The 13,104-nt window shown below is 40.3% G+C and overlaps 1 protein-coding gene across 1 annotated transcript in view; it reads right to left on the reverse strand.

Annotated features, from left to right (window-relative positions):
- Nucleotides 1-13,104, reverse strand: part of TTN (titin) — a 287,825-nt gene that overhangs the window by 65,008 nt on the left and 209,713 nt on the right. The window contains exons 245-253 of the mRNA XM_056536637.1: nt 8,794-9,102; nt 8,555-8,703; nt 8,327-8,359; nt 7,888-8,017; nt 1,682-1,981; nt 1,265-1,582; nt 868-1,164; nt 451-750; nt 58-372 (exon numbers count right to left, since the gene is read on the reverse strand). Of these exons, the coding sequence (XP_056392612.1) occupies nt 58-372; nt 451-750; nt 868-1,164; nt 1,265-1,582; nt 1,682-1,981; nt 7,888-8,017; nt 8,327-8,359; nt 8,555-8,703; nt 8,794-9,102 (2,151 nt within the window). The remainder of the gene's footprint in view (nt 1-57; nt 373-450; nt 751-867; nt 1,165-1,264; nt 1,583-1,681; nt 1,982-7,887; nt 8,018-8,326; nt 8,360-8,554; nt 8,704-8,793; nt 9,103-13,104) is intronic.

Below are 13,104 nucleotides of genomic sequence, written 5' to 3' on the forward strand. Positions count from 1 at the left end.
TAGAAGTTATTTTTCAGAGTTTAGCACACTGTATATGTGTTTACTTATGGTACTCACAAATAGGATCTCTAGCAGTAATTGGAGCAGATGGCATACTTGGAGGCCCAACACCAGCTGAATTAATTGCAAGTACCCTAAACTGATAGTCAGATCCTTCAATGAGCCCTGTGACCTGGTGGGAAACACCCAGTGGCATAACTTTGATGGGATCACGGTTGACTCTCTTCCATCTCTTTCCAGTGGTGTCTTTAACTTCCAGCCAGTAACCTGTCACTGGTGATCCACCATCATATTCTGGCTCCTCCCAGTTCACAGTCATAGAATCTCGTGAAACGCTGCTGACTGAAGGTTTATCACACTGTCCAGGAACAGCTGTGGAAACACAAAATGTATTATTATCTTGTCAATCATATCAATTCAGCTGTTGTTTTAATAAAATAAAACACTTACAGTATAGATTCCTTGCTGTTTCAGGTTCACTATCAAGTGGAAGACCGACACCATACTTATTCTGAGCCATAATTCGGAACACATATTCATGTCCTTCGACCAGTTTTGGTATGGTGTATATACATTCTTTAGCTTCTTTAGTCACTGGGGCCCATATTTTCCTATTGGCTTCTCTTTTCTCAATTACATAGTTTGTAATTTTAGAGCCGCCATCATCTTTTGGAGGCAACCAAGCCAAAGTCATATTTTCAGCTGTAATTGATTCAAACTTGATAGGTCCTACTGGTGGACCAGGGCGTCCTAAATTAAGTAAGAACATGATTATTTTAATAAATTACATATATAAGTAAAGACAAATAATAGTTTTTTTTTATACATTTATAATAGATTATTTATTATGCTAACAAATGTAATTACCTAGGACATTCAGTCGCATTTCTTTTGAATCAGATCCCAAGTTGTTCTCTGCTACCAGAGTATATAAAGCAGTATCATTTCTACGAGACTGGTGGATCAGCAAAGTGCAGTCATTTTCACCAACAACTTTGTTTACATGTTGATCATACTGCACTAGTGTTTTATCGTCAGGCTTGTTTGGAGGTGCTCTATACCATTTCAAAGTTGGGAAAGGAACTCCTTTTATCTTTGCAACAATGCTTATATCTGTTCCCTCTTCTGCTTCCAAAAATTCTTTGAGTTCAATAGATGGTGGGCCTTAATAAAAAGTGAAATTAAAGTTATCAAAATATAGCAGAATAGAATAATATAAATATGATTATTTAATGTAGCTTTTGTGTTCAAATAGTCTACTTACAAGTCTGGTCTTTCACTACAAGAGGGCCTACAGTTGGTGATGGTTTGCTATGCCCAGCCTCATTTACAGCTCTGACACGGAATTCATATTCAGCTCCTTCTTTTAGGTCTTCAACAGTGAATTTTGTTTCCTCTACATCCCGTTTATTACATTGCTTCCAGGATTCTTTGCTTTCTCCAGTGGGATCCCAGAGTAAGCGTTCAATTATATAATGGGTCACAGGTGCACCTCCATCATTCTTTGGTGGTCTCCATGTTAATTCCACTGAATTCTTTGTCACAAGACCAGCTTTTAGCCTTGTAGGTGGATCAGGTGGATCTTTAACAAAGAAAAGGGATATTACTACCACTATAAATATAAACAGTGTCATTTAGTCAAAATGTATTGAAAGCATAGTTACAATAATGTTACACTTACGTATTGGGTCTCTTGCTCTTGTCCTTTGAATGGTTGCAATAGGAGGTCCGGTGCCAAATCTATTCTCGGCTGTTACTCTGAAAAAGTATTCCTGTCCATCAATCAGGTCTGGAACTGTATATGAAGTTCCAGCACAGTCTGTAGTAACCCTGCTCCATGATTTGCCTTCCACTGTCTTCTTTTCAATAATGTAGTTCTTAATTCTATCTCCACCATCATTATCTGGGGCTTTCCATGTAAGTTTAGCAGTGGATCTTGTGACATCACTAACTTTGAGATCTTTTGGTGGCCCCGGAGCATCTGTAATTCAAAATATACAACTTAAATGTTTTACATTGATTAAAATGTATACCCACATACACAGAAGGCATTTTAATGCAGGAAACTAAAGGATTTCTGTGTCAGTTAAAATATAAGAAATCACATTGGTTGCTATTGGCAATACCAAACAGCTTCAGGATATATATATATATATATATATATATATATATATATATATATACACTGCTCAAAAAAATTAAGGGAACACTACAACAACACAATGTAACTTCAAGTCAATCACACTTCTGAGAATTCACACTGTCCACTCAGGAAGCAACACTGATTGACAATCATTTTCACATGCTGTTGTGAAAATGGAACAGACAACAGGTGGAAAGTATAGGCAATTAGCAAGACACCCCAAATAAAGGAGTGGTTCTGTAGGTGGTGAAGACAGACCACTTCTCAGTTCCTATGCTTCCTGGCTGATGTTTTGGTCACTTTTGAATGCTGGCGGTGCTTTCACTCTAGTGGTCTACAACCCACACAAGTGGCTCAGGTAGTGCAGCTAATCCAGGATGGCACATCAATGTGAGCTGTGGCAAGAAGGTTTGCTGCGTCTGTCAGCGTAGTGTCCAGAGCATGGAGGCGCTACCAGGAGAGTACATCAGGAGACGTGGAGGAGGCTGTAGGAGAGCAACAACCCAGCAGCAGGACCGCTACCTCTGCCTCTGTGCAAAGAGGAGCAGTAAAAGCACTGCCAGAGCCCTGCAAAATGACCTCCAGAAGGCCACAACTCAAAAGGTCAGAAACAGACTCCATGAGGGTAGTATGAGAGCCTGACGTCCACTGGGGAGGTTGTGCTTACAGCCCAACACCTTGCAGGACGTTTGGCATTTGCCAGAGAACACCAAGATTGACAAATTCACCACTGGCGCCCTGTGCTCTTCACAGATGAAAGCAAGTTCACACTGAGCACAGGTGACAGATGTGACAGAGAACAATCTGCTGCCTGCAACATCCTCCAGCGTGACCGGTTTGGCGGTGGGTCAGTATTGTGTGGGGTGTCATTTCATTGGGGGGGCCGCACAGCCCTCCATGTGCTTGCCAGAGGTAGCCTGACTGCCATTAGGTACTGAGATGAGATCCTCAGACCCCTTGTGAGACCATATGGTGGTGCAGTTGGCCCTGGGTTCCTCCTAATGCAAGACAATGCTAGACCTCATGTGGCTGGAGTGTGTCAACAGTTCCTGCAAGAGGAAGGCATTCATGCTATGGACTGGCCTGCCCGTTCCCCAGAACTGAATCCGATTGAGCACATCTGGGACATCAAGTCTCGCTCCATCCACCAACGCCACGTTGCACCACAGACTGTCCAGGAGTTGGTGGATGCTTTAGTTCTGATCTTGGAGGACATCCCTCAGGAGACCATCCACTACCTCATCAGGAGCATGCCCAGGTGTTGTAGGGAGGTCATACGGGAACGTGGGGGCCACACACACTACTGAGCCTCATTTTGACTTGTTTTAAGGACATTACGTCAAAGTTGGATCAGCCTGTAGTGTGGTTTTCCACTTTGATTTTGAGTGTGACTCCATATCCAGACCTCCATGGGTTGATAAATTTGATTTCCATTGATCATTTTTGTGTGATTTTGAAAAGACGAAAGTATTTCATATGATTAGTTCATTCATTTAGAACTAGGATGTGTTATCATAGTGTTCCCTTTATTTTTTTGAGCAGTATGTGAAAAGAGGATCTCTCCACAGCACCAATGTAGTAAACATGAGTTTTATTCCATAAACAATGTCATTTCAATAGCAGCAACATTTTGGCCAGCTCAACCCAGCCTTTCTCAAGTATGAGAAAGGCTGGGTTGAGCTGTCCGAAACGTCGCTGCAATTGTAATGACACTGTTTATGGAATGAATCTCATGTTTACTACATTGATGCTGTTGAGAGATCGTCTTTTCCTGTCTGGAGTGTGTCGATCCCTAAGCAGGACCCCAGATTCCGTGTGCACCAGCCTTTGGAATACATCAATATGTGGGTTGTGCTGTTTCTTTCTTCTGTATATATATATATATATATATATATATATATATAAAACTCAATGTGTGTATGTGTGTGTTCCAGCATCACGTCCAAACGGCTAAAGATATTAACATGAAACTTGGCACACATGTTGCTTATATGTCAACAACAAACATAGGACAGTTAATCACCCCCATTTTCAGGGTCAGGGTTTTTGTTTAAAGTCCCATACGAGTCTGTGGGAAATATATGTTACTGCATAACTTCCAAACGGCTGGAGATATTTCAATAACATTTGATCACATATTACTTATATGTCCACTTAAAATATAGGATAGTTAATTTAACCCTTAACTACCCCCATTTGTGAGGGTCAGGGTTTTTGTTTAAAGTTCCATCAAATCTACAGGAAATGTATGTAGGGGACAGGATATGAGGATAAGACATAAAGATAGGATATGAGGACAGCATATGAGGATGGGATATGAGGACAGCATATGAGGATGGGATATGAGGACGGGATATGAGGACGGAATATGAGGTCGGGATATGGGGACGGGATATGGAGACGGGATATGGGGACGAGATATGGGGTCGGGCTATGAGGTCGGGATATGAGGACGGGATATGAGGATGGGATATGAGGTAGAGATAGGAGGACGGGATAGGAGGTTGTGATATGAGGACGGGATAGGAGGACGGGATATGAGGTCGAGATATGAGGACGGGATAGGAGGTCAGGATATGAGGTTGAGATATGATGACGGGATATGAGGACTGGATAGGAGGACTGGATATGAGGTTGAGATATGAGGACGGGATATGGGGTTGGGATATGACAACAATATATGAGGACGGGATATGAAGTCAAAAGCTTGCTCCTTTGTTGATTTTCCTCCCCAACAAGGATTAGGAAGGAAAAAATGGGCAACGCCGGGTACTCAGCTATTATATATATAAAACTCAATGTGTGTGTGTATGTATGTGTGTATGCTCCAGCATCACGTCCAAACCGCTAAAGATATTGAAACTTGGCACAATTGTTACTTATATGTCAACAACAAACATAGGATAGGTGATTTAACCCTTACCCACCTCCATTTGCCAGGGTCAGGGTTTTTATTTAAAGACCCATACAAGTCTGGGAAATTTATGCTACTGCATAATTTTCAAACAGCTGGAGATATTTCGATAATATATGTTACTTATATGTCAAATGAAATATATAATGGTTAAATTAACCCATAACCTGCCCCCATATATGAAGGATAGGGTTTTTGTTTCAAGTCTTATGCAAGTATATAGGACTTCTGGTGCCTTACTCCACAAGCTCCACTCTGCATTTCCTGGTGAATGTGTCAGTCCGGCTGGTAGGCCACACCCCATCTCACAAATACATGCCCACACTTTAAGCCACACCCCTTTTATTTTCAGATTACAATATCTTTACCACAATGCAGCCCCACCTGAGGACAGGATATGAGGATTAGAAATGAGTATTAGCTATGGGGACGGGATATAAGAACAGGATATGAGGTCGGGATATGAGGTCGAGATATGAGGACGGGATATGGGGTCGGGATATGAGGACAGGATATGAGGACGGAGAAAGACCTCATTGAGCAGGTCGAAACGTCACTTCACATTTTGGGTGAATAAATACGTTTTATATTGGATCGCTGGAGTGCCGCCCTGTTTATCTTTGGAATTATATATATATATATATATATATATATATAGTTAAATTAACCCTAACCTTCCCCCTTATGTGAAGGATGGGGTTTTTGTTTCATGTCCCATACAAGTATATGGAACTTCCGGTACCTTACTCTACAATCTCCGCTCTGCATCCCCTGGTGAATGTGTCAGTCCGGCTGGCAAGCCACACCCTCCCCGCATTCCATGCCCCATCTCACAAAGATATGCCCACCCTTTAAGCCATATCCCTTTTATTTTCAGTTTACAATATCTTCATCACAACTCAGCCCCACTTGAGGACGGGATATGAGGATTAGAAATGGGGATGTGATATGAGGACAGAATATGGGGACGGGATAGGAGGTTGTGATATGAGGACGGGATAGGAGGACGGGCTATGAGGTCGAGATATGAGGACGGGATAGGAGGTCAGGATATGAGGTTGAGATATGATGACGGGATATGAGGACTGGATATGAGGACTGGATATGAGGTTGAGATATGAGGACGGGATATGGGGTTGGGATATGACAACAATATATGAGGACGGGATATGAAGTCAAAAGCTTGCTCCTTTGTTGATTTTCCTCCCCAACAAGGATTAGGAAGGAAAAAAATGGGCAACGCCGGGTACTCAGCTAGTATATATATAAAACTCAATGTGTGTGTGTATGTATGTGTGTATGCTCCAGCATCACGTCCAAACCGCTAAAGATATTGAAACTTGGCACAATTGTTACTTATATGTCAACAACAAACATAGGATAGGTGATTTAACCCTTACCCACCTCCATTTGCCAGGGTCAGGGTTTTTATTTAAAGACCCATACAAGTCTGGGAAATTTATGCTACTGCGTAATTTTCAAACAGCTGGAGATATTTCGATAATATATGTTACTTATATGTCAAATAAAATATATAATAGTTAAATTAACCCATAACCTGCCCCCATATATGAAGGATAGGGTTTTTGTTTCAAGTCTTATGCAAGTATATAGGACTTCTGGTGCCTTACTCCACAAGCTCCACTCTGCATTTTCTGGTGAATGTGTCAGTCTGGCTGGTAAGCCACACCCCATCTCACAAATACATGCCCACATTTTAAGCCACACCCCTTTTATTTTCAGATTACAATATCTTTACCACAATGCAGCCCCACCTGAGGACAGGATATGAGGATTAGAAATGAGTATTAGCTATGGGGACGGGATATAAGAACAGGATATGAGGTCGGGATATGAGGTCGAGATATGAGGACGGGATATGGGGTCGGGATATGAGGACAGGATATGAGGACGGAGAAAGACCTCATTGAGCAGGTTGAAACGTCACTTCACATTTTGGGTGAATAAATACGTTTTATATTGGATCGCTGGAGTGCCGCCCTGTTTATCTTTGGAATTATATATATATATATATATATATATATATATATATATATATATAGTTAAATTAACCCTAACCTTCCCCCTTATGTGAAGGATGGGGTTTTTGTTTCATGTCCCATACAAGTATATGGAACTTACGGTACCTTACTCTACAATCTCCGCTCTGCATCCCCTGGTGTCAGTCCGGCTGGCAAGCCACACCCTCCCCGCATTCCATGCCCCATCTCACATAGATATGCCCACCCTTTAAGCCATATCCCTTTTATTTTCAGTTTACAATATCTTCATCACAACTCAGCCCCACTTGAGGACGGGATATGAGGATTAGAAATGGGGATGTGATATGAGGACAGAATATGGGGACGGGATATGAGGTTGGGATATCAGGTCGGGATATCAGGTCGAATATGGGGACGAGATATGAGGTTGGGATATGAGGATGAGATATGTGGACGGGATATGGGGTCGGGGATATGAGGATGGGACATGAGGATGGGATATAAGGACGGCATATGAGGAAAAAATATGAGGACAAGATATGAGGAAGGGAGATGAGGACAGGATATGAGGTTGAGATATTAGGACAGGATATGAGGTCGGAATATAAAGGGGGGGGGGTTTGGGGTCTGGATATGAAGAGAGGATATTGGGTCAGCATTTGAGGACAGCATATGAGGACAAAAGCTTCCTTCTTTGATGCTTTTCCTCTCCCCCACAAAGATTAGGTAGGAAAAACCGGGCAGCGCTGGGTACTCAGCTATTATATAAATATATATATATATATATATATATATATGTATATATTAATTTATCTGTATAGTCTTACCTAAAACATTTACTCTAACATTGACCGTTTTCTGTCCAGCTTTATTCTTTGCTGTGATACTGTATTTTCCAGAGTGTCCTCTGTTAGATGTAGGAATAATGACAACTGAAGTGGTGTCAGTTGCCTCAACCTAAAAATAATTCAGAATATTTTGTTAAGGTTAACATAGCTCAGTTATAGCATTTAAAAGCTTTGTCTACATTTTTATTATAATTTATACTAATATAATTTATAATTACTAATATAATTTATACTAATAATAATAATATATATATATATATATATATATATATATATATGTATATAAAAATACATTAATTATTAACTTAAATCCACTGTAATTTAACCTATTAAATAAATCACCAACCATGCCGTTAAATTGTTTTGGTTCATTATAAGAAATGCATTAGTGTAATAGAAACAAATGTTATTTGCATACCTGAGAATCCACTGGAATATTGTGGACTTGATCCTAAAATTTTATGAATGGCAAATTGCAATATATCAGTCAATGCTCAAATAAACATATTTTTTTGCTTCAGAAGTGCTACAAATTATTGTTACAGAAATTATGATCCTAAATGAAAGACTAGCTTAATAAAAGAGCAATAGAAACATCTATGCCAGAAAACATATATAAATAAGGTAAACATCTGCAGTTTCCTACCTTTATCTCTTTCTTGGCTGCTCCATCAAACTCCCATGATGTTTTGGGTACAGGACGGCCACTTATAACAGCTGAAATCCTAATTGGAGTTCCAGCACGGACGTTCAACAAGTCTTGTGATTTCAAGTCAATTGAGATATCTGGCTCCTCTGCAAGAAATTTATTCAGCAAATGTTTAACTTTAATTTAAGAGAGCTGAAAAAGATGTGCTAAATTAGTAACATATAGTTATGTTTTACCTTGTATTTCTTTTACTGGTATTTCTCCAGTTGCAAGACTTGGCTCAGATTCACCAGCAGCATTAACTGCCTTAACTCTGAATCTGTATTTCTTGAATTCTTGAAGATTTGGAACTACACACTCGCAAGTAGGGAACAGCTTGTCAGGTTCATTGACCTTATTCCAGTCTGAACTGCCTTCTTCCTGCATTTCAACTAGGTAGCCCTTAATAGGACTGCCACCATCTTTGTCTGGTTTCTTCCAGGCAAGGCTAACACTTGACTTGGTTTTATCCTTCACATCTGGGCATGATGGAGCCCCAGGGACATCTGTTGAAATGGACACACCTTGGTTAATAATTTATGTCTTAACCCCTTAAGGACCCAGCCCATTTTCACCTTAAGGTCCCGGACATTTTTTTCACATCTAACCACTGTCAATTTAGGCATTAATAACTCTGGAATGCTTTTACTTTTCATTCTGATTCCGAGATCGTTTTTTCGTGACATATTCTACTTTTGATGGTGGTGGTAAATTTTTGTCGATACTTGCATAATTTCTTGGTGAAAAATTCCAAAATTTGATTACATTTTTTAAAATGTTGCTTTTTTTTTAACTTTGAAATTCTCTGCTTGTAAGGAAAATAGACATACCAAATACATTATACATTGATTCGCATATACAATGGCCCTCATTTACTAAAGTCCAACCAACTCTTTTTCTCGGTTATTTCGCCTAAATTTTAGTCGCAACGTCTGTGCGACTAATTATGCGACCAAATTTTAGTCAAACAACCGACATTTTAGAAAACAATCTGAGTGTTTTTTTTCACTCGGAAATGGGTGTGTTTTATGCAAAAATGGGCGTTTTACCGACAAAAAAAAAAAAATACTCGGAGTACTTCCAAAATCATTCGAGAAAAAGTGTAAGTTTGCCTCACACAATAACAGACAGCCAAGAGGCCGAGTGAAATTCCAAAAATTGAGTGATTTCTAACAAGGGACCGTTTACCATTGTGTTTTGTGTGAAAGTTACTTGGTTTATAACCGGAAAACATTTTGTACAGTTAAACACTTTTATGAATAAAGTTTTTAATGTTTGGGTGATAATTTTATTTTTTTAACAATATAACACCTGAATAATTTTAATTAATGAAACTGTTTATAAACAAACTAGTCCAAAACCTTTTGACTCACACAAATACATTTTTATTTATAAATGGTCTTTAAGGTCCAAAAAAAGTTTGTGTTCCGTGTTTGGAGTTTGTACGACACAATTGACTAGTGCGACAGATTAGTAAATAAGCCTGGAAAATGGAGTGATATAGAAAACACTTCCCAATAAACACTCCACTTTTAGTAAATGAGGGCCAATATGTCTACTTTATGTTTGCATCATGAAGTTGACATGTTTCTACTTTTGGAAGACATCAGAGGGCTTCAAAGTTCAGCAGCAATTTTCCAATTTTTCACAACATTTTTCAAATTTGGAATTTTTCAGGGACCAGTTCAGTTTTGAAGTGGATTTGAGGGGCCTTCTTATTAGAAATACCCTTTAGGTATTTCACAGGAATAACAGCAAAATGAAGCAAAAAATTCAAAATCTTCATTTTTAACACTCGAATGTTCTTGTAGACCCATTTTTTGAATTTCTACAAGGGGTTTAAGGAGAGAAATCAACCTAAAATTTGTAACCCAATTTCTTTCGAGTAAGGAAATATCTCATATGTGTATGCCAATTGCTCTGTGGGTGCACTAAAGGGCTCACAAGGGAAGGAGCGACAATGGGATTTTGGAGAGTGAATTTTTCTGAAATGTTTTTTTTTTTTGGGGGGGGGGGGGATGTCACATTTAGGAAGCCCCTATGGTACCAGAACAGCAAAAGAAAAAAAAACATACATTGCATACTATTTTGGAAACTACACCCCTCAAGGAACGTAAACAGGGGTCCAGTAAGCCTTAACCCCCCACAGGTTTTTGACGACTTTTCGGATTTTGGATGTGTAAATTAATTTTTTTTTTCACTAAACTGCTTGTTCTTCACCAAGTTTTACATTTTTACAAGGGGTAATAGGAGAAAATGTCCCCCAAAATTTGTAACCCCATCTCTTCTGAGTATGGAAATACTCCATGTGTGGACATCAAGTGCACTGCAGGCGCTCTACAATGCTCAGAAGAGAAGGAGTCACATTTGGCTTTTGGAAAGCAAATTTTGCTGAAATGGTATTTGGGGGGCATGTCGCATTTAGGAAGCCCCTATGGTGCCAGAACAGCAAAAAAAGAACCACATGGCATACTATTTTGGAAACTACACCCCTCAAGGAACATAACAAGGGGTACAGTGAGTTTAACACTCCACAAGTGTTTGACGACTTTTCGTTAAAGTTGGATGTGTAAATGAAATATCTGTTCACTAAAATGCATTTTTTTTCCCCCAAATAAAATTTTTTTACAAGGGGTAATAGGAGAAAATGCCCCCCCCCCCCCCCCCAAAATGTGTAACCCCATGTGTGGACATCAAGTGCTCTGCTGGCGGACTACAATGCTCAGAAGAGAAGGAGCGCCATTAAGCTTTTGGAGAGAGAATTTGGTTGGAATAGAAGTCAGGGGCCTTTTGCATTTACAAAGCCCCCGTTTGTGCCAGATCAGCATGTGACCCCATTTTGGAAACTACACCCCTAACAGAATTTAATAAGGGGTGCAGTAAGCATTTACACCCCACTGGTGTTTGACAGGTCTTTGGAACAGTGGGCTGAGCAAATGAAAAATTACATTTTTCATTTTCACGGACCACTGTTCAAATAATCTGTCAGACACCTGTGGGGTGTGAATGCTCACTGTACCCCTTATTATATTATGTGAGGGGTGTAGTTTCCAAAATGGGGTCACATGTGTGGGGGGGGGTCCATTGTTCTGGAACTATGGGGGCTTTGTAAACACACGTGGCCTTCAATTCTAGACAATTTTCTCTCCAAAAGCCCAATGGTGCTCCTTCTCTTCTGAGCATTGTAGTTCGCCCGTAGAGTACTTTACATCCACATATGGGGTAAGTTCTTACTCAGAATTTCCCTTGTGAAAATGAACATTTTCCCAGCCAACTTTAACAAAAATTCGTCAAACACCTGTGGAGTGTTAAGGCTCACTATACCTTTTTTTGCATTTATGTCAGAACCGCTGTAAAATCATCCACCCCTGTGCAAATCACCAATTTAGGCCTCAAATGTACATGGCGCTCTCTCACTCCTGAGCCTTGTTGTGCGTTCGCAGAGCATTTTACACCCACATATGGGGTATTTCCGTACTCAGGGGAAATTGCGTTACAAATTTTGGGGGTCTTTTTTTCCTTTTACCTCTTGTGAAAATAAATAGTATGGGGCAATCCCAGCATGTTAGTGTAAATTTTTTCATTTTTTTACACTAACAGGCTGGTGTAGACCCCAACTTCCTTTTCATAAGGGGTAAAAGGAGAAAAAGCCCCCCAAAATTTGTAATGCAATTGATCCCGAGTACGGAGATAACCCATATGTTGCCCTAAACTGTTTCCTTGAAATACAACAGGGCTCCGAAGTGAAAGAGCACCATGAGCATTTGAGGACTAAATTAGGAATTGCATGGGGTGGACATAGGGGTATTCTACGCTAGTGATTCCCAAACAGGATGCCTCCAACTGTTGCTAAAAGCATCCCTGGACAGTCAGTGGCTGTCTGGAAATTATGGGAGTTGTTGTTTTGCAACAGCTGGAGGCTCTGTTTTGGAAACACTGCTGTATGACATGTTTTTCGTTTTTCTTGGGGGGGGGGACAGTGTAAGGGGGTGTAAATGTTCTTTTTTACCCTTTATTATGTGTTAGTGTAGTGTAGTGTTTTTAGGGGACATGACGGGGGTTTACGGTGAGTTTCCCGCTAGGTGTTTGCGCTGTGGCGGTAAATTTGCCGCAGCTCAAACTTGAAGCAGGAAACTCACTGTAAACCCACCCGTGTGAATGTAGGGGGGGCAAACCTCCAGCTGTTGCAAAATTACAACTCCCAGCATGCACTGACAGACCGTGCATGCTGGGAGTTGTACTTTTGCAACAGCTGGAGGCACACTGGTTGGAAAACCTTCAGTTAGGTTCTGTTACCTAACTCCGTATTTTCCAACCAGTGTGCCTCCAGCTGTTAAAAAACTACAACTCCCAGTATGTACTGATTGCCGAAGGGCATGCTGGGAGATGTAGTTATGCAACAGCTGAAGGTACGCAACAACAACTCCCAGCATGGCGAGACAGCCGTTTGCTGTTCGTGCATGCTGGGAGTTGTAGTTTTGCAAGATTTAAAAGGTGATCTCCAAACT

This window comes from Hyla sarda, chromosome 8 (assembly GCF_029499605.1).
Source record: "Hyla sarda isolate aHylSar1 chromosome 8, aHylSar1.hap1, whole genome shotgun sequence".
NCBI lineage: Eukaryota > Metazoa > Chordata > Amphibia > Anura > Hylidae > Hyla > Hyla sarda.